Source organism: Neofelis nebulosa, chromosome 18 (genome assembly GCF_028018385.1).
Source record: "Neofelis nebulosa isolate mNeoNeb1 chromosome 18, mNeoNeb1.pri, whole genome shotgun sequence".
Taxonomy (NCBI): domain Eukaryota; kingdom Metazoa; phylum Chordata; class Mammalia; order Carnivora; family Felidae; genus Neofelis; species Neofelis nebulosa.
Genome location: NC_080799.1, coordinates 43781816 through 43802568, shown reverse-complemented (window position 1 = coordinate 43802568; position 20753 = coordinate 43781816). Strand labels below are relative to the sequence as shown.

General features: G+C 45.2%; 1 protein-coding gene across 4 annotated transcripts in view; it reads right to left on the bottom strand.

Annotated features, from left to right (window-relative positions):
• Positions 1-8651: 8651 nt before the first annotated feature.
• Positions 8652-20753, bottom strand: part of MEIOB (meiosis specific with OB-fold) — a 29494-nt gene continuing 17392 nt past the window's right edge. For 3 of the 4 annotated variants that reach the window (XM_058710361.1, XM_058710360.1, XM_058710363.1), the window contains 5 exons: positions 17653-17754; positions 16939-17092; positions 13643-13826; positions 12846-12932; positions 8652-9040 (listed from right to left, as the gene is read on the bottom strand). In XM_058710361.1, the coding sequence (XP_058566344.1) occupies positions 8930-9040; positions 12846-12932; positions 13643-13826; positions 16939-17092; positions 17653-17754 (638 nt within the window). In that variant the 3' untranslated portion in view covers positions 8652-8929. The remainder of the gene's footprint in view (positions 9041-12845; positions 12933-13642; positions 13827-16938; positions 17093-17652; positions 17755-20753) is intronic. The other variant, XM_058710362.1, reaches the window with a different exon arrangement.

The following is a 20753-nucleotide window of genomic DNA, read 5'->3' as shown; positions in this document are numbered from 1 at the left end:
CTTAAAGTGTACTTTTTCTCCTCCAGTAGTGGCTAGGAAGGACGCTTTCGCATGAAGGGGCTTCAAACCTTGATCATTGCTCTTTGGCCTCTGGAGCACTGTGCTCTACTAACAGAGTTAATCAGCAGCTCCACCTCCAGCCAGACACAGGAGGCTTCGGGGAAGTTGAATGGCCTGGGAGAGCTACTCTTGTTCTTGCCTGCCCTCCTCGGACGGAGAGTCTCGGCAAGACGCACAGTGCCAGCGTCCGCCGGCCCCTCCCAGAAAGCTGAGGACATCTCATTTAATAATAGCTCACATTTATTGAACCCTTAGTACTGCTAGGCACCGTGCCAAGAGCTTTCCGCGTATTACTGAACCCTCAGCAAAGCTCTGAGATTGCCCTGCCTACCGTCCCTATCGCACAGGAAGATGTGGATTTAGAGGCTAGCCGGCCTGGCTCCACAGTCACTCAGCTGAGGGAGAGAGCCGTGCTCTAACCCAGCTTTCCTAAGACCAGAACTTGAAGTCTTGACCACAAGGCAGGCTGCATCTTGTAAGCAGATCTACGGGAAGACTCAGACGTTTAGGTATTAGGCAACCCCCACATTTAATTCCACACTTACTGTGAGGTGCTGGGATTGGACTTGTTTACTAAATGTCACACTATCTTAACTTCTTTTCTAATCAGGTTTCTTATTATAACTGCTCAAGCAGTATACGCTTATTACAGATGAGGTAGGGAACATGAATAAGCAAAACACCCAAAATTTCTTTCACCCAGAGCCAGCTACAGTGAAGCATGCAGTCTACCTTCTTCCAAACCTGTGGATGACATTGTAATTTTTAATTTTTTTAAACCTTTATTTTTAAGAGACAGGGCGAGACAGAGCACAAGCAGGGGAGGGGCGGACACAATCCAAAAGCAGGCTCCAGGCTCCGAGCTGTCAGCACAGAGCCCAACATGGGGCTCGAACTCCCAGACCGCTAGATCATGACCTGAGCCAAAGTCAACCGACTGTGCCACCCAGGCGTCCCTGTGATTTTTTTAAAAGAAGATCTGCTCATAACACAATTTTCTAACCTGTTTTTCTCACCGTACATTGTGACTGTGCTATGTCGGTTGGCACATTTCTGCAGTCCTGATTTCAGGGACCGCGTAAGACTCTGAAGTCCGTCCCCCCATTGTTGGCAATTGAAATAGTTTCTCATTACTTGCTAGTAGAGTGAGCACGTTTGCAGTTATTTCATCCGGCTGGTTCTCTTAAGGGGAAGAGCTGACTCAAGGGCCCACTGGTATTGAAAGTGTGTCAGTCTAACTAGGTTAGGATACAAGGTTCAACTGAGAAGAGTCCATCGAGCTGACAGACCTTCAAAGCCAAAAGGTAGGAGGCAGGAGCAGTGCTCACATGCAGCGCCCAGTGGCACAAGCCAGCTCCCAGGGAGCGCAGGGTGCCCCTGAGGTCAGCGTTCGCCACAGTGGTGGCATGGGCTTTGTCACAAACGGCTGACAACAGCATTGCACGTATAGCACAGAAAGTCCTTGGCTGGGAGAATAAAACACGGAGAGACACCAATTCCCACAATTCCTGCTCTTGCTAAAATCACTGTAAGCCCAGGAGGCATATTCCCCCCAACTTTTTATTTTGAATAAACTAAACCAACCAAAAAGTTGAAAGACTAATACAATGAGCTCTGTACACCCTTCGTTAGATTCGGTAGTTGTCAATATTGGCTGTGTTTGCTCTCCCCCTCTCCCTCCACACAGACATGCCTAAGCACACTTGCGTTGGAAAACTGCAAACTGCAGAAACCCTCTACCCTTCCAGTGCGCATCTCCTTCGGACAGGGACCTTCTACACACAATACCGTTAGCACCCTGAAGGAAACAATCCCATGCGATAGTAGTTCCTGTAGAACCTATGGTTCACATTTGTTCTTTTGCACTTTTTCTTTAATGTTTCTTGAGCTTTTATAAAAAATGAATACTCTACATCCACTTGATAGACTATGAAACATCATTCCAGGTCAGTGAATACAGATTTCGTAATCCCTTTCTCTGGCTGTGTCATAATCCCTTTCTATGGCTGGTACTATGATTGAGTACCCCAGAGGCAGAGCTGAGTGGGGTTCTTGTTCAGGTGACTTACTGAAGGACCACCCTCAGGAGAAAACTCAAGAGGAACCACAAAAGGCAGAGAGCAAACTAAGAAAGAACGTGGTGGGCTCAGAGCTAGAGGCGAGCTTCAGTGCACTGGCCGTCCCAAGGGGAAGTCACTGCTGGGACCTGCCCCCACCCTTCCCATGACTTCCCCAGGTGGTTCTCCGCCTCCCAGGGAAGCTGAGGGTTGGAGATGTCTACCTGAACGTGAAGGGACCTGGCTGAGGCCCGACAGCCCCAGCAGGCTGCACACGTTTCGAATGTTTTGTTATGGGAAACACAGTACTTGAGTAAATCGGATACTATAGGTAAAGTATTTGTTACACTACACGTCACGTAGAAAGCACTAGATAATGTCAGCTATTGGTATTATTGTAGCAATTTAATGTCCGGAAACTCATCCCAAGGAAATAAGAATGTGGACAAACACTTAGCTATAGCTGGTGTTTACAACAGCAAAAGCTGGGGAGCACCTAACATGTCTAGCAGTACTGGGGAGATGACACTCAGTACCCTACACTCCTGTGATGAGAGGATATGCAGCCATTGAAGTTGTGTCCAGTAGTAAGTGATCACAAAGTTCCCAGTGTGGAAGCAGATTATAATGTAACCTGCATTTGCAAATTGTATGTTTTCACAAAGAAAGACGGATACGTGACAGTCAGGAAAGACTACAGGAAAATGAGAAGTGCTTGTACACGCACGTCTGTAACAGTGCTGACTGGCTGACCACAAGAGCCAACGGTGGGAACAGCCCAAGCGTCCGTCGACAGATGAGCAGATTAGCCTCCCTTCCATCCACACGGCGGAAACTACTCAACCATAAAAAGGAATGAGACTGACACATGCTGTAACATAGGTGAACCGTGAAAACATGATGCTCGGAGAAAAAGCCAGACACACAAGGTTACATAGTGTATGAAGCCCCCGGAAGAGGCAAGCTCACAGAGATGAGGTAGATTAGAGGTGCCCAGGGGCTGGGGGTGCAGAAATGGGAGTTCTAGTCTAATGGGGGCAGAGTTTCCGTTCGGGATGGTGACCACCATCTGGAAATGAATGGTGGTGACAGCAGCACAACATTGTGAATGTATTTGATGCCAATGAACTGTAAGCCTAAAAATGGCTAAAATGGTGAATGTTATGTGATGTATATTTTACCACAAAAAACAACAGCAAAAACACACACACAAGAAAAGAATGCATCACACACCAGGGAAAGACTTCGCGGGTGGGAGGTTAGGGCTTTCCCCGTTTGTTATCTAGTATTTTCTAATTTTTCTACAATAAACACGTCAAACTTTATAACAAAATATAGTTAAAAAGCAGAAACCACCCCAGGGTTCCTCAAGATGAGTGACAGACGGACACACGGACACCGTGTTTCTGCCACGTGCACAGTATCAGGCAAATAAACTCACCAGCGCAGCATTAGGAGAGGAGGATCTTCCCGAAATGAACCGCTAGTGCATCAGAAGAATCGTACAGCTGCCATGCGACTGTGGACAGCAAGAGCAAAGCTGCAGGTCCGAGGACGCAGAGACCAGGCAAAGCAGCTCCTGGAGAGCAGCGGGGGAGTGCAGGTCCCGGACAAGGGCCTGTGTATTTTGTGGGACGGAGTAACTTCTTTACCTGTTAGTGTGTGAATTCTGGCCAATCTACAACCAAACTTAGGTATCAACCAATTTGTCATCTTCATTTCATAAATGTGTGAGTTACGGTTTGTGGCGCCCCTATGATTCGGTGTGGCCTGACCCCTGGCCCTATAGACTTCCTGTGTCATCAGATGAAATAAAATGTCAATACTACCCAAAGCTATCTACGCATTCAATGCAATCCCCATCAAAATTGCACCAGCATTCTTCTCGAAGCTAGAACAAGCAGTCCTAAAATTTGTATTTTAGGGAGGAAACCATTTGTATTTTAGACAGGAAACCATCAAAACCCTAGAGGAGAAAGCAGGAAAAAACCTCTCTGACCTCAGCCGCAGCAATTTCTTACTTGACACATCTCCAAAAGCAAGGGAATTAAAAGCAAAAATGAACTACTGGGACCTCATGAAGATAAAAAGCTTCTGCACTCCAAAGGAAACAATCAACAAAACCAAAAACCAAAAGGCAACCAACAGAGTGGGAAAAGATATTTGCAAATGACATATCAGACAAAGGGCTAGTATCCAAAATCTATAAAGACCTCACCAAACTCCACACCCGAAAAACAAATAATCCAGTGAAGAAGTGGGCAGGAAACATGAATAGACACTTACTTCTCTAAAGAAGATATTCAGATGGCCAACAGGCACATGAAAAGATGCTCAAAATTACTCCTCATCAGGGAAATACAAATCAAAACCACACTGAGATATCATCTCACGCCAGTCAGAGTGGCTAAAAGGAACAAATCAGGAGACTACAGATGCTGGAGAGGATGTGGAGAAACGGGAACCCTCTTGCACTGTTGGTGGGAATGCAAACTGGTGCAGCCGCTCTGGAAAACAGTGTGGAGGTGCCTCAAAAAATTAAAAATAGACCTACCCTATGACCCAGCAGTAGCACTGCTAGGAATCTACCCAAGGGATACAGGAGTGCTGATGCATAGAGGCACTTGTACCCCAATGTTTATAGCAGCGCTCTCAACAATAGCCAAATTATGGAAAGAGCCTAAATGTCCATCAACTGATGAATGGATAAAGAAGTCGTGGTTTATGTATACAATGGAATACTACTTGGCAATGAGAGAGAATGAAATCTGGCCATTTGTAGCAACGTGGATGGAACTGGAGAGTGTGATGCTAAGTGAAATAAGCCATACAGAGAAAGACAGATACCGTATGTTTTCACTCTTACGTGGATCCTGAGAAACTTAACAGAAGACCATGAGGGAGGGGAAGGAAAAAAAAAAAGTTAGAGAGGGAGGGAGCCAAAACATAAGAGACTCTTAAAAACTGAGAACAAAAAAAAAAAAAAAAAAAAAAAAAAAAAAAAAAAAAAACTGAGAACAAACTGAGGATTGATGGGAGGTGGGTGATGGGTATTGAGGAGGGCACCTGTTGGGATGAGTACTGGGTGTTGCATGGAAACCAATTTGACAATAAATTTCATATTAAAATAAATACATAAATAAAAATTTAAAAAAGAAATGCACAGTCAGGGCATCCCTCCAGTGACAGGTACAGGGTCTTCTTAAGTAAATGCTGGTGGACTCACAGGTCACCAAGGCAGCTGCGCGGAGGCCATTCAGAGCCCTCTGCCACCTTGCTAGGGTCCTCAGGCTGTGGCTAGAGAACACGGAGTGTGAAACACAGCCCAATTTCAGAATGCCTGTATTAGGCGTCTGTATTAGGCTGCTGAAGCCAGTGGCAAAACAGCCAGAGCAGCTGAAGCCTATGGACCGTAAGAGCCCACACCTGGTCCTGGCACCTGTGGTCCAGGCCTTGGTCTTGGGGACCCGCTGCTAGAGGTCAGGGCACCAGGGGGCCAGGCACGGCAGTTCGTGACACACCATCAGGGCCCGGTGTCCTGCCTCGTCTCCTGGGCTCCTCGACACCCACTCTTGCTTAACCAACAGAGAGTGTGAATGTGGACACCAGGCGGGCACCCTCAACTTCCCTCTCCTCCCCACCCTGAACCTGCCCGCTCCAATGGGAAGGGCATGACCACCGCCCCACCACCACCACCACCCTCCTCCTTCCTTCCCTGCCTGTCGTCTGGATGGACACCTGTACCCTGCATCATCGGGCACACTCCCTGCCTGCCCAACTCGGGCAAGTCCTCCATCATCTTGTTTCTTACCACGGTCTGGACACACCAGGTCCACCCACGGCTGCCCATGGTAAAAGCAAACACCACGCTGCTGACAAGTTTATGTCCCAACACCTGCTTTCTAAGAGTTTCATATACTTACCTTTTGTTTTTCACTCCAGGCGTGGGGGACGGAAAGGCCAAACCTCCCAGACTGCGGGCCAGCGTTGACTGCGCTGGTGGGTCTATGCAGCAAGTGTGGAACGGCCGGGGCTGAGCAGGACGCCCCGGGGCTTTGAGCAGGACAGCTGGGGTGGGGGCGGCGTCCTGCCGGGACACCCTCATCCTTCCAGGCCCCAGGCTGGCGCCGCTCCTAAGAACTTCTGAGGCTGGTCTCCTCCCAGCTGAGTCGGGCTCACACCTGTCAGCCCTGAGTCAGCCAGCCTCCATAAGCGTTGAGCGGCTTCATGTGTCATCACAGGAGAGGATCAGAGAAGCTCTTGAGCGTTCAAAGCTGCTGCCCAGCACTGACCCCGGTTTCTACTGTTCCCGCCCCTCCCCAGCTCCTGGAGAGCAGTCAGCCCCTGCCAAGCTCCAGGGACATCATTTTCAGAAGTTCTGATCCTTCTCCATGGAAACAAGACAAACAGGAAAGGGGCTTAAAGAAATTATTCATATATACCAACAACGAAGCAACAGAGAAATCAAGGAATCGATCCCATTTACAACTGCACCAAAACCCATAAAACACCTAGGAATAAATCTAACCAAAGAGGTGAGAAATCTATACACCTAAAACTATAGAAAGCTTATGAAAGAAATTGAAGAAGGCACAAAAAAAAAAAAAAAAAAAAAAGAGGGGAAAGATTCCATGCTCCTGGATAGGAAGAATAAATATTGTTAAAATGTCAATACTACCCAAAGCAATCTACAGATTCAATGCGATCCCTATCTAAATAACACCAGCATTCTTCACAGAGCTAGAACAAATGATCCTAAAATTTGTATGGAACCAGAAAAGACCCAGAATAGCCAAAGCAATCTTAAAAAAGAAAACCAAAGCAGGAGGCATCAAAATCCCAGACTTCAAGCTACACTGCAAAGCTGTAATTATCAAGACAGTATTGTACTGGCACAAGAACAGACACTCAGATCAATGGAACGGAATAGAGAACCCAGAAATGAACCCACAAATGTATGGCCAACTCATCTTTGACCAAGCAGGAAAGAATATCCAATGGAACAGACAGTCTCTTCAGCAAGTGGTGCTGGGAAAACTGGACAGCGACATGCAGAAGAATGAACCTGGACCACTTTCTTACACCAGACACAAAAATAAACTCAAAATGGATGAGAGACCTAAATGTAAGACAGGAAGCCATCAAAATCTTCGAGGAGAAAGCAGGCAAAAACCTCTTTGATCTCGGCTGCAGCAACTTCTTATGCAACACATCTCCAGAGGCAAGGGAAACAAAAGCAAAAATGAACTACTGGGACCTCATCAAAATAAAAAGCTTCGGCACAGTGAAGGAATCAGTCAGCAAAACTAAAAGGCAACCGACAGAATGGGAGAAGATACTTGCAAATGACATATCAGATAAAGGGGCTAGTATCCAAAATCTATAAAGAACTTATTAAACCCAACACCCAAAAAACAAATAATCCAGTGAAGAAATGGGCAAAAGACACAAATAGACACTTCTCCAAAGAAGACATCCAGATGGCCAACCGACACATGAAAAAATGTGCAACATCAGTCATCAGGGAAATACAAATCAAAACCACAGTGAGATACCACTTCACACCTGTCAGAGTGGCTAAAATGAACAACTCAGACAACAACAGATGTTGGCTAGGATGAGGAGAAAGAGGATCTCTTTTGCACTGCTGGTGGGAATGCAAACTGGTGCAGCCACTCTGGAAAACAGTATGGAGGTTCCTCAAAAAACTAAAAATAGAACTACCGTACGACTTAGCAGTTGCACTACGAGGCATTTATCCACGGGATACAGGTGTGCTGTTTCGAAGAGACACATGCACCCCTATGTTTACAGCAGCACTATCAACAACAGCCAAAGTATGGAAAGAGCCCAAATGTCCATCGATGGATGAATGGATAAAGAAGATGGGGTATATTTATACGATGGAGTATTATCGATACTCGTATATCGATACACTCGTATATTGGCAATGAAAAAGAATGATATCTTGCCATTTTCAACTACGTGGATGGATCGGGAGGTTATTATGCTAAGTGAATTAGTCAGAGAAAGACAGATAGCATAGGACTTCACTCATGTGAGGACTTTAAGACACAAAACAGGGGCGCCTGGGTGGCTCAGTCGGTTAAGCGGCCGACTTTGGCTCAGGTCATGATCTCACAGCCCGTGAGTTCGAGCCCCGCGTCGGGCTCTGTGCTGACAGCTCAGAGCCTGGAGCCTGTTTCGGATTCTGTGTCTCCCTCTCTCTGACCCTCCCCCGTTCATGCTCTGTCTCTCTCTGTCTCAAAAAGAAATAAACGTTAAAAAAAATTTTTTTAAAAAGACACAAAACAGATGAACATAAGAGAAGGGAAGCAAAAATAATATCAAAACAGGGAGGGGACAAAAGAGAAGAGACTCTTAAATATGGAGAACAAACAGAGGGTTACTGGAGGGGTTGGGGGGGATGGGCTAAATGGGGAAGGGGCATCAAGGAATCTACTCCTGAAATCATTGTTGCACTATATGCTAATTTGGATGTAAATTAAAAAAAAAAAAGAAATCATTCATATCTGTGGGGAAGATTAAACTTGTTTATTAATTCATGCAAACGTTTTCCAACTTGGGCAAAGCTGGAAGAAAAGGACTTCTGACAAAGGAGCTGGGTTGTATGAGAGATTTTAAGATTCACCCCTCTCGACCAACTCCAGAAGGTAACATAATAACAATTTATAGAAACATTTTTACCACATTTGAACAAAATACAATTTCATCCATAATCTTCAAACTCGTTTTCCACTTTCCAGGGAGTCGAAGCTCATATCCTTGTTCAGAGTTTAAAATACCCTGTTTTAAGTATTTCCTTGTCCAGACAAGTTCTTGCTTGCCTCAGTAGGGTCTGCAAGCTTACACGAGAGCACGCTAACTCTCAGTCCACCCCTTGCTCTATGTGATAAAAAGAACTGCAGGGAGAAAAGAGAGAGAGAGGGGGGAGTTAACTTTAAAAACCACCACGTATATAAAGTTGAAAACCAGTGAGCACAAGAGAACCACGATGAGCTGTTCTGCAGGTGTGAGCATACACCTGAGAGAGTCCCAGTCTCAGGGCCAGTTTGGAGAGAAATTACAGATGTGTCTCCTGATGTTGATTTTGTAAAAATCTATGTTATTTGTTTCATGGCATTTCTCTTTGGTAGGAAAATTGGAGTTTCGAATCCAATACTTAACAAAAAGAAGGGTTTAAAGTGTCTTCAAGGGGCACCCGGCTGGCTCAGTCAGTGGAGCATGTACCTCTTGATCTCAGTGTCATGAGTTCAAGCCCCACATTGGGTGCAGAGGTTACATGTGTACAATCATGCATAAAATAAAGTGTGTCAAGCCAGCAGCTGTGACAGATGTTAACCCGTGGTGGCAACCTAATCTGTCAGGCTATGGGGACGTGGTGATGTGCTTTATTGATAAATAAATAAATAATAAATAAATAAATAAATAAATAAATAAATAAATAAATAAATTGTCCCTTCTGACAATAAAGCACCTTCACCAACATTTTATTTAACGCAGGGCAGAAGGGCACATCAGCTAGCTCGTTTACTTTCAAAGACTACTAGGAAAAGACTCCTGGCAGGAAACACTGCAAGACTGAACAGGGCAACGAAGCTCCGTGGGCACCTTCCCATGGAGCGTCCCCACCCCCCTCCCCCAGTCGGGGTGCGGCTGGCCGGAGCGCTGGGGTTGCCTCATTCGGCAGCACTTTTCAGGGCCTTGATGGAGCGGTTTTTAAGTTGCAGGAAACAGATAGTGAAGCAAATAGTGGTCCCGCTCAGAGAAATCCAGATAAACTCCATCTGGGTGAGGGCTCGACCACTCTGCCCTGCAGAAGGACCACTCTGCAGGTGCACAGAAGCCCGCTTCAGCACTGCTGGTAGCCTGCCTTTATGCCTCTTCTCCCGGTTCTCCTCTGAATTCATTCAGGGAGGACACATTCCTGGTTTCTTCACTAACTAATGAATTGAATTAAATCTTTGATGTGTTCATTTTATTTTTGTATGACAGTCATGGCTTTACCCTTTTTGGAAATCATTTGACACTAACATCAGACTTAAAAGGACCTGTAGTAATACACCATGTGTTTTAAAACATTAAAATACCTTCTTTTGAAATCCCTCCAACTAAACCATTTGAAGTAGCCATGGTTTTGTTTGTTTGTTTGTTTTGAAGGAGAGAGAGAGAGAGAGAGAGAGAGAGAGAGAGAGACAGAAAGAGAAAGAGGCAGGGGCAGAGGGACAGAGAGAATCCCAAGCAGGCTCCACACTCAGCGCGGAAGCCAGTGTATGGGGCTCAATCTCATGAACCATGAGCTCATGACCTGAGCTAAAATCAAGAGTTGGACACTCAACCGACTAAGCCCCCGCAGGCACCCCTATTTTTAATTGAAATATGCATATACAAAATATCCCATCTGTACAACAATACTTTTTGTCATTTTTTAACTGATTTAAAATAATTGATAAATTGTATTTGATTCTCAAGATCTTTATTACATTTTTTAATTTTTTTTTCAACGTTTTTTATTTATTTTTGGGACAGAGAGAGACAGAGCATGAACGGGGGAGGGGCAGAGAGAGAGGGAGACACAGAATCGGAAACAGGCTCCAGGCTCCGAGCCATCGGCCCAGAGCCTGACGCGGGGCTCGAACTCACGGACCGCGAGATCGTGACCTGGCTGAAGTCGGACGCTTAACCGACTGCGCCACCCAGGCGCCCCATTTTTTAATTTTTTTAATGTTTATTTATTTTTGAGACAGAGAGAGACAGAGCATGAACAAGGGAGGGTCACAGAGAGAGGGAGACACGGAATCTGAAGCAGGCTCCAGGCTCTGAGCTGTCAGCACAGAGCCCGACGCGGGGCTCGAACTCACGGGCTGTGAGATCATGACCTGAGTTGAAGTCGGCCGCTTAACCGACTGAGCCATCCAGGCGCCCCAAGATCTTTATTACATTTTGTATTATGATCATTTTAACTTTTTAGTTTTTCTGAGAGACAGACAGAGAGTGAGCAGGGAAGGGGCAGAGAGAGGGGGAGACACAGAATGCCAAGCAGGCTCCAGGTTCTGAGCTGTCAGCACAGAGACCAACACGGGACTTGAACTCACAGACCATGAGATCACGACCTGAGCCAAAATGGGCCACCTAACTGACTGAACCACTCAGGTGGCCCTGTGACATGACCATTTTATATCTGCTTAAAATCTTTGTTCAATCTGACTTAAATACTTTTTAAAAATATTCTTTGGGAAGGTACAGTATTTACTTGAGAGCAATTTATTGGTAAGTGTGAATTGAGTTAGGAAAACTGCAAGTAACTTGCCATGAATTTAAACTGATCAAATTCATTAGCAACTTGCACCTCCTACTTGGAGGGAAAACAAAGTCGGTCATAGATCTGAGTATATTCTGAGTTGGGAACGGACAGTATTCACATGGACCCATGCTAATGGTAGAAGAGACACAGCATATCCTTGCAATTTCTCCCTTAGGCCTAGCAATGAAGAAGTCTCAAAGCAAGGTCCTAGAGATATCAGTGAGACCATAAGTAACTCCATGTCGGTAACCCACTCGGATATGCTTGAGGCCACAAGGAAAGAAGCCACTGGAAAATGGGAACACCTGCTTCTGAGGCTGGGCTGGTGGAGATGCAGTGTTCTCAAAGACTATTTTAGAGTCTCTGTGAGGTCACAACTACTTCCGTGATTATACTAAGACGCGGTTGGCCTTTTTATTCTCATTCTTCCACAGAACACACGGTGGTTTTCCAGAGGCTATGGAACATGAGATGACGACATTGCAGACTGTTAAAGGAATGTGTGCTCATGAACGTGTTTTAGGTTGTTCTCGATGTTACGTCCTCGTGCAGGAAATACAGACAGATATAGTTCTCTGAAAGAGGAGCTTGAAAACTTTGAAGAGTGTGAAGGAGAAAACTTTTCAGACTGGCAGAAGAAGAGGAGTCACGTAAGCTGCAGCCCTATCTCACCTGTGACCTGGCACAAGTAGCAGTATTTCTTGGTCCCACTTTCCGCATTTGCAAAACAACAGGAGTTTGTCTCAGTCCCCTTTCCCCTTTAATACTAAGTTTCTGTGACACCACCCCCTCCCCCCAATGCTGCGGCCCTGCTCTGGTTAGAGCAGCAGGATCACAGCGTTTTAGAGGGTCACAGAGGCTGAGTGGCGGGATGAGAGTTCAAACCCAGAGACTGTGTAGCCCCCCGCACCCACGCACGTGACCGTGCCATCCAATTCTGCTTACTGAATTGAGGGGCACCGCCACACAGGTGGGGCAGGGCGAGGACCAGCTTTGACGGCCCGGTGCACTGCCTTGGAGTTAACATAACAGATAGTGTCTTTGTTGGTCTATTTCTTTCTCTCTTTCTTTTAAAGATCCTATTTTTAAGTAATCTCTACACCCAACGTGGGCCTTGAACTCAGAACCCTGAGATGAAGAATCCCAGCCTCACCGACTGGGCCAGCCAGGCACCCCTTGCTGGTCTATTACTTTGGTGTCCTGTGGAGTCCCTTTATACTTTACGGAAAAACAAACAAACAAACAAACAGATGACTTGCATTGTTTCCACAGTAGCCAAGTCCTTCTGCACATGTGGAATTGGGCATTAAAAATAACAAATTCCCGAACTTTCTAGGTCTTACTCTAGGATTTTCTTATTACTTGAAGATACAGAGTAACATAGTACTGTAAAATATACTAACTTTTAAGTAAAGTTTGCTTCTCTCCAGAAGAAATTGCCACTTCAGCGCTGTTTTCTGTTCATCCGTCATTGTAAGAAACTCATTCACCTGGTTAAAACGATCAAACACACATTTCCGAAGTCTGTATAAATAACTCATCTTGACAGCAATGTGGAGCTTCACTTTGCTCACTTGACTGGGATTTTATTCATACAAGTGACAGCTCAATTCTCTAAATGGAGGAGAGGTCGGAAAGGCTCTGAAGGAAACCCCTGAAGGGAGTCAGGTGGCTCAGTCCAGAAAACTCCCCTTCACAAACTAGAAACCGCTTGGGCTCGAGGTTTAATGGTAAACTTCAGGAGCGGGTTCTCACCAGAAAAAACACATGCCTGTCATCCAGCCCACACGCCCCTAAGTCTCTGCTGCCGTCCCGATGGAGGCCACCGTGTGCGCTGACTGCATCGGGTTCACTTTGCGCAGCTGGTCGTGGCGCGTCGCCAAACCCTCCTTCTGTCTCACCACCGATCGGCACCCCCCAATGCGCTGTTCTGCCCCCTGTGACTACAGAGAAGGTCTTTCTCCACTGCAGCCAACAGCCTCCAACACCATTCCCAGCAGCGAGATCAGCGGTGATTGGCAAACGTGCAATTATTTCTTCACTAAAGCAATGCGTGTTTCCATCAAGACTGATTTTTTCCCCCAGACCTCTTTGTTAATGACTTAATTTCTATCAAATGTCCACTGAAATAACCTACGTTTGGGGGAAGAGAATTCAATCTGGAATTATTTCTAAACACATGTTCCTTTCTGCTACTTACCGTGCAGCCTAAAGTCTCCTCTGCAACACCTCCCGTGAGGCTGCAGGCATGGAGGGTGCCTGTGTGGTCAGTGACATCAATCAGCAAGTGGAAGCTGCGAAAAGCAGATTTAAGTTCCAAAGAATCTCGGTGGCAAGCAATGCAGGGGCCGGATGCTTCCTTCATAACGTATCCACAGCCCGAGCTGAAAAGAAACAAAGACAGTGATGACAGGTGAGGGCGTAAATGACCAACCTGATCTCTAGCTGAAGAACCACGTTCCCTTCAAAGTCTAAACCAGAGGAAGGACTTCCGGAGCCCTTAGAGCAACGCAATGCCAGACGGACGGGAGAAGCAGGCAACACCACAATTTGCGGTCAATCCCATTTTCCACTGCCCTGCATCCCCCTGCTGGGGCTCCTTCACCCCTTCCCTTCTGCAGACAGCGGCAGGACCGGCTCTCAGCCCTGGAAATCTGTCGCGGCCTATTCCTTGACACTGCAGGTACGTCCGTCTAGTCTCCCTGGCTCAGGGCGCTGAGGGCAAGGATCATGTCCTGTCCCTGGAAAGCCCGGGTTCGACAAATGCTCACATGATGCTTCTGTACTAGGCCTCCACATGGTGACAGAAAAATCCCAGGGGTGGTCAAGTTCACACCCTGAATGCTGTTAGTACTGCCAGGAGCCCACTCTTCTGTCTTTAGGGGAATTACATGCTGTTCCGTATGTTTGGAGCGCTCTGCTTTAGCCACTTGGAACAGGAAGACCGACTCAAGTTTCTCAAGTGGAGGGGCGATCTGAAGACGGTGCTTTCTTGTCTGGGCACGTATCACTTTTAAGCTAAATTTCAGATGCTTTTCCTCACGTATCAATATTAAAGATGTAGGACAAATGAGAAAGACCTTAAAATTTTCAAAAAGTTTTTGAAAAATATTTTTCAAAAAGTAAACACCTGACATACATCGCCACCTCCACGCTGGTTTTTTTTCAACTTTTTTTTTTTTTTTTTTTTTAATTTTTTTTTTCAACATTTTTTATTTATTTTTGGGACAGAGAGAGACAGAGCATGAACGGGGGAGAGGCAGAGAGAGAGGGAGACACAGAATCGGAAACAGGCTCCAGGCTCCGAGCCATCAGCCCGGAGCCTGACGCGGGGCTCGAACTCACGGACCGCGAGATCGTGACCTGGCTGAAGTCGGACGCTTAACCGACTGCGCCACCCAGGCGCCCCTTTTTTCAACTTTAATACCAAATCATAAAATGTTTTTAAAATCCATAGATCAGTATCCTGACTGTGGTGGTAGATGCACAAAGCTACACATGTAATAAAACTACACAGAACTTCACACACACACACACAAATGACTGCATGTCAGTCTGGTGAAATTTGAATAAAAATCATCAGATTGAATTAGTATCAATACCCTGGCTACGATGTAATACTATAGTTTCATAAAATGTTACCATCGGATGGAAGTGGAGAAAGTGTCTGTGGATTCTCTTTATTAGTTCTTACAACTCCATGTGAGTCTACAACTATCTCAATAAAATTTTCAATGACAAAAATTCATAGTAACGTCCTAGATGTTTCTTGCTAAGCATCTTTTGGCTAAGATTATTAAATCTACTGGGGTTTGCTTTTGTACAATAACTTTGACCTAGGAGAGGCTAGAAATCATATTTACCATGTGGCTGAAAATAATTTTTTTTAAGAGAGAGAGACGAGGGAGGGCAGAAGGGAGGGAGGGAGGGAGGGAGGGAGGGAGGGAGAGAGAGAGAGAGAGAGAGAGAGAGAGAGAGAGAGAGAGAGAGAGAGAGAGAGAGAGAGAGAGAGAATACCACAAGGAGCAGAGACAAAGAGAAGTAGGGCTCGAGCTCATGAACCATGAGATCATGACCTGAGCTGAAGTCAGATGCTTAACCGACTGAGCCACCCAGGCGCCCACAGCTGAAAAGAATTTTTTTTTAAATGCTAAGGGCGTCTGAGTGGCACAGTCTGTTGAGTGTCTGACTCTTGATCTAGACTCAAGTTGTGACCTCACGGTTTGTGAGTTTGAGTCCCAAGTCAGGCTCTGTGCTGAGGGTGTGAAGCCTGCTTGGGATTCTGTCTCTCCTTTGCCCTGCCCCTCCCCCATTTGTGGGTATGCACATGTGCTCTCTCTCTCTCAAAAATAAACAAGGAAAATTTTTAAATGCTGTCACTTGTCATCTCAGTTCGAAGTTTCTGGCAGTACTATATCTTTTTATTTTGTAACTACAGAAACACAGCAAATCAAATTTTACCTTAAAAGACAATTATAGGGGCACCTGAGTGGCTCAGTCGGTTAAGCAGCTGACTCTTGATTTTGGTTCGGTCATGATCTCATGGTCATGAATGGAGCCCCACATCACGCTGAGCATGGAGCCTGCTGGATTCTCTCTCCCTCTCTCCCTGCCTCTCTCCCTTGCTCTCTCTCTCTCTCTCTCTCAAAATAAATAAACATTAAAAAAGAGAGAGAGAGAGAGAGAAAGCTTGGGCAACTAGGTGGCTGGGTTGGTTGAGCGGTCTGACTTCAGCTCAGATCATGATTTCACGGTTTGTGGGTCTGAGCCCCGTGTTGGGCTGAGCTCTCAGCATAGAGCCCGCTTTGGATCCTCTGCCCTCCCCTCTCTGCCCCGCCTCCATTTTTGCATGCTCTACCTCTCTCTCAAAAATAAATATTTTTAAAAAAGGAACTTTTTCCCGGCTAGCTCAGTCGGTAGAGCATGAGACTCTTAAAAAAAAGGAACTTTTTGTTTAAAGGCAGTAATAGGGGCACCTGGCTGGCTCGGTTAGTGGAGTGACCTCAGGATTATGGGTTTGAGCCCCACACTGGGTATAGGGATTACTTAAAATCTTTTTTTAAAGGCAATTATTGGGGCGCGTGGGTGGCTCAGTTGGTTAAGCATCTGACTTCAGGTGAGGTCATGATCTCGCGGCTTGTGAGTTCGAGCCCCACGTCAGGCACTGTGCTCAGAGCCTGGAGCCTGCTTGGGATTCTGTGTCTCCCTCTCTCTCTGTCCCCCACTCATTCTCTCTCTCTCTCTCTCTCTCTCTCTCTCTCTCTCCAAAGTAAATAAACATTAAAAAAAAATTTAAGGCAATTATAATCTTTCAATCTAAGTAGTCTGTCTTGGAAACTTAAGTATGGGTTATTCATTTATACCTTTCGTTCAAATATATAACCACTGTTATTTCAAAGAATATCTTTAACTTTTGTAGGGCTTAAAATTTATTAACATTAGTTGGTCTTTATTTCTTACAAGAATGACTTTGCTGACAGTAATATGTCTGCTTACCATCGGCGTCGAACGACAGCTGTGGTTGCACCATCAATGTTCAGCGTAGAGATATGAGCATAAAGAATCCCGTAGAAAGGGTCAGCTTTCCCTTCATTCTTCAAAGCTTTTACCTTTAATTGTTCAACTGTATAGACATCAACTATTGCATTTACTAAAAATAAAAAGTAATTAACAGCTCTCTATGTATTCAAAGAACTCCAAAGGATTGTATCCAAATAGAAAAACTATAAAGTTCAAATGAGAATGGGTAACAGGTTCAGTTAAGTAACAGAAAAATTATTATATCTGCTATATTTAAACCTGATTATATAAATGGACATAACAACAAAAAAATAAGCAAAAAAAAAAAAAAAGGAAAAGAATGGGAATTTTAATTCATTTTATTTCATTGAAGACTTTCTGGTCATAAGACACCAGTAAAAGCGTGGGAAGGCAAGCCTCACAGTGGGGCATGCCAGCAATCTGAGAGGATAAAAAGGACTCCTATCTACATACATAAATAATTCTTAAAAGTGAGTAAGAAAAAGACAGTCAACTCAAGTTTGTAGCTCCCATGAGACTGGCAAAAGGTTTTAGAAACCTCTAAAAGTTTTATACAACCTTTTAAAAAGTGGAAATATAGCAGTTACAGAATAAGAATATGGTATCTTTTACTGTGTAAAACAAAGTACTTCCTTTTAAAAATCCAAATAACATTTAAAGGTCGCTTACAATTTATGGAATCTTTCAGATAACTGTCGATTTCACCATCCAGAGGATTTGTTTCTTTATTCTCTCTTATAAAATTCAACAGGATGTTAGCTTCTGGTGTATCTTAAATGAAAAATGCACAATAAGTGAAAAACAATGAATCACTTTTTAGATAACTGCAAGTGATCCAAAATGATTTTCAATAAGTAAAGGCATATGAAAACACAAATAGGATATCGTGCAGCCATCAGCAATCTATTCAGTGAAGAGATGTAGACCAGACAGTTAAAGGGCAGCTTACAAAACTATGTGGAACAATTTCCTTTAAATTATATATATATATATATATATATATATATATATATATATACACACACACACACACATACATACACACACACACACACACACACACATACACATAGATATGCAAGGTTATCTGGAAGAGTATGTATCAAAGAAATGATTCTCTTGTAAAATAGAAGGAGTATAGGTGTTGTTTTCTCTTTTTGCTTTTAGTATTTTCTGAATTTTATATGCATTTCTTTCCTGATCAGAAAAAAATTTTTAGGGGCACCTGGGTGGCTCAGTAGTTTAAGTGGCCGACCTCAGGTCATGATCTCACGGTCCGTGAGTTCAAGCCCCGCATAGGGCTCTGTGCTGACAGCTCAGAGCCTGGAGCCTGCTTCAGATTCTGTGTCTCCCTCTCTCTGACCCTCCCCTGTTCATGCTCTGTCTCTCCCTGTCTCAAAAATAAATAAAACGTTTATGGGGCGCCTGGGTGGCTCAGTCGGTTAAGCGGCCGACTTCAGCTCAGGTCATGATCTCGCGGTCCGTGAGTTCGAGCCCCGTGTCGGGCTCTGTGCTGACAGCTCAGAGCCTGGAGCCTGTTTCAGATTCTGTGTCTCCCTCTCTCTGACCCTCCCCCGTTCATGCTCTGTCTCTCTCTGTCTCAAAAATAAATAAACGTTAAAAAAAATTAAAAAAATAAATAAATAAAACGTTTAAAAAAAATTTTTTTTTATATATTTTTTTTCAACATTTTTTTTTATTTATTTTTGGGACAGAGAGAGACAGAGCATGAACGGGGGAGGGGCAGAGAGAGAGGGAGACACAGAATCTGAAACAGGCTCCAGGCTCCGAGCCATCAGCCCAGAGCCTGACGCAGGGCTCGAACTCACGGACCGCGAGATCGTGACCTGGCTGAAGTCGGACGCTTAACCGACTGCGCCACCCAGGCGCCCCTAAAAAAATTTTTTTAAATAAATTTAAAAAAAAAGAAAAGAAAAGAAAAAAATTTTAAGTTTATTTGAAAGCCTTGCTCCTCGAGTTGGATTACAAGTATTCTCAGGAATAGTCAGAATATGTACCAGAAGGTTTCCGTGTGACCCCAACACCTTCAGCCCAAGCCCCCAACCTCCAACACCTGATGACCTTTCAGCCCTCCCTGACCCACTCCAACACTCTGTAGACCTGCCATTGCAGGGGGCCCCTCCCCGCTGAGCCCCGGGGCAGAGGCAGGCACTTATCCCTCGCTCCTGTTCAACCAGGAGCCCTATCACTGAGCTTTCACAGAACCATCCTGAAATTCCTTGTGAGCAGCGCTTCTGCCTTTCCAGCCCTGAGGCTCTCATACCCAGTACAGTGACTGTCCTTTCACTCATCTGACCATCCATCCATCGTGTCCGGCCTTGTTCCAGAAAGGACTCACATCATCTCAGTGCTTGGCAAATAAAAGGCCTTCAACAGATATTTGTAAGTGAGTGAGTGAATGAATGCGTGTTTCAGAACCACGGACGGAACTGCGGCACTGGAGACAGGGGCAGGGGCTGGACCGAGGTCACAGAAATCCAACCACGGCCCCCACCCCCACCCCCTACCCCCCTGCAGGCGCGGCTATGAAGATCCCTGCCGACGACAAGGTTCTCGGGCCTGTGTGGTGGACACTCACAGGGCAGAGAAAGCCATAAGCAAAGCTAGGATGACAGTTTAAGCCAGTAGAGGTTTTTAATTTCTACTTGGCTGGTATAGCCCAGAAAATTAGAAATAAGGGTGATTAAATATGCACATGAGGCACGCCTGGGTGGCTGAGTTGGTTAAGTGACTGACTTCAGCCCAGGTCATGATCTTGTGGTTCGTGGGTTCGGGCCCCACGTCGGGCTCTGTGCTGACAGCTCAGAGCCTGGAGCCTGCTTCAGATTCTGTGTCTCCCTCTCTCTCTGCCCCTCCCCTGCTCACGTTCTATCTGTCTCAAAACAAACACTGAAATTTTTTTTGAAATATGCACATGAAAATTCACACCCTCCTGAGGACTCTCCTTTTCTCTTTGAGAAACAGGTGTCTATTCTAGTGATGCTGGCATTGCTCAAACACTTTGACATTTCACCTTTGCATCTGTTTTCAGAACCAAATAGACAACATCCATTGAATATATGTCTCATTAACTTAGCCTTGAGTTTTGTCCTAGTGAGCTTGATATCCTTTTCCAACAGACAAACCCAAATGTCTTTTAGAAATTTTCCCAGGCCTAATTTACCCTTAAAGGATGGAGATTTCTTAATCATTGACATTACTCTATATAATACTATTAAAACTATTAATATTGATAAATTATTAAAAATAATAAACCATAGTATTCCCCTCAAGGAAAGAAATGGAAAGAAAAGGAACCGAAGAGTGCAGTCTTATCCTAAATGTTGAGAATAGATCACGGTTGTGCCACCATCGATTTATGAAAAGCAGCTAGAGCGATCCTTTTAGTTCATAGAAAATGCCACCTTCTGCTCCAAATCCTGAGCTGGTTCCCCTTCCCTATGACCTCTCATTAGCCTATAAAGCCTTCTTGAGACCCACCCTCCCCTCCGACCTTGACACCTCCTCCTGCCTGTGCTCCATCAGCTGCAGCCACACTGGCCTCCTTGCTGTTCTGCCCACAAGCAGGCTCCCTCCAGCCTCTGGGCCTTTGCACTGGCTGCTCCTCTGCCTGGCGCTCTTTCCTGTGGTTAACCCTCTCACTGCCTCACCACGTCTCTGCTCAAATGTCACCTTCCCAAGGAGGCCAACCTGCCCTATACCCACCATGTCATTCTGGCCCCTCCTAACCCCATTCCTCTTTTTCTTCT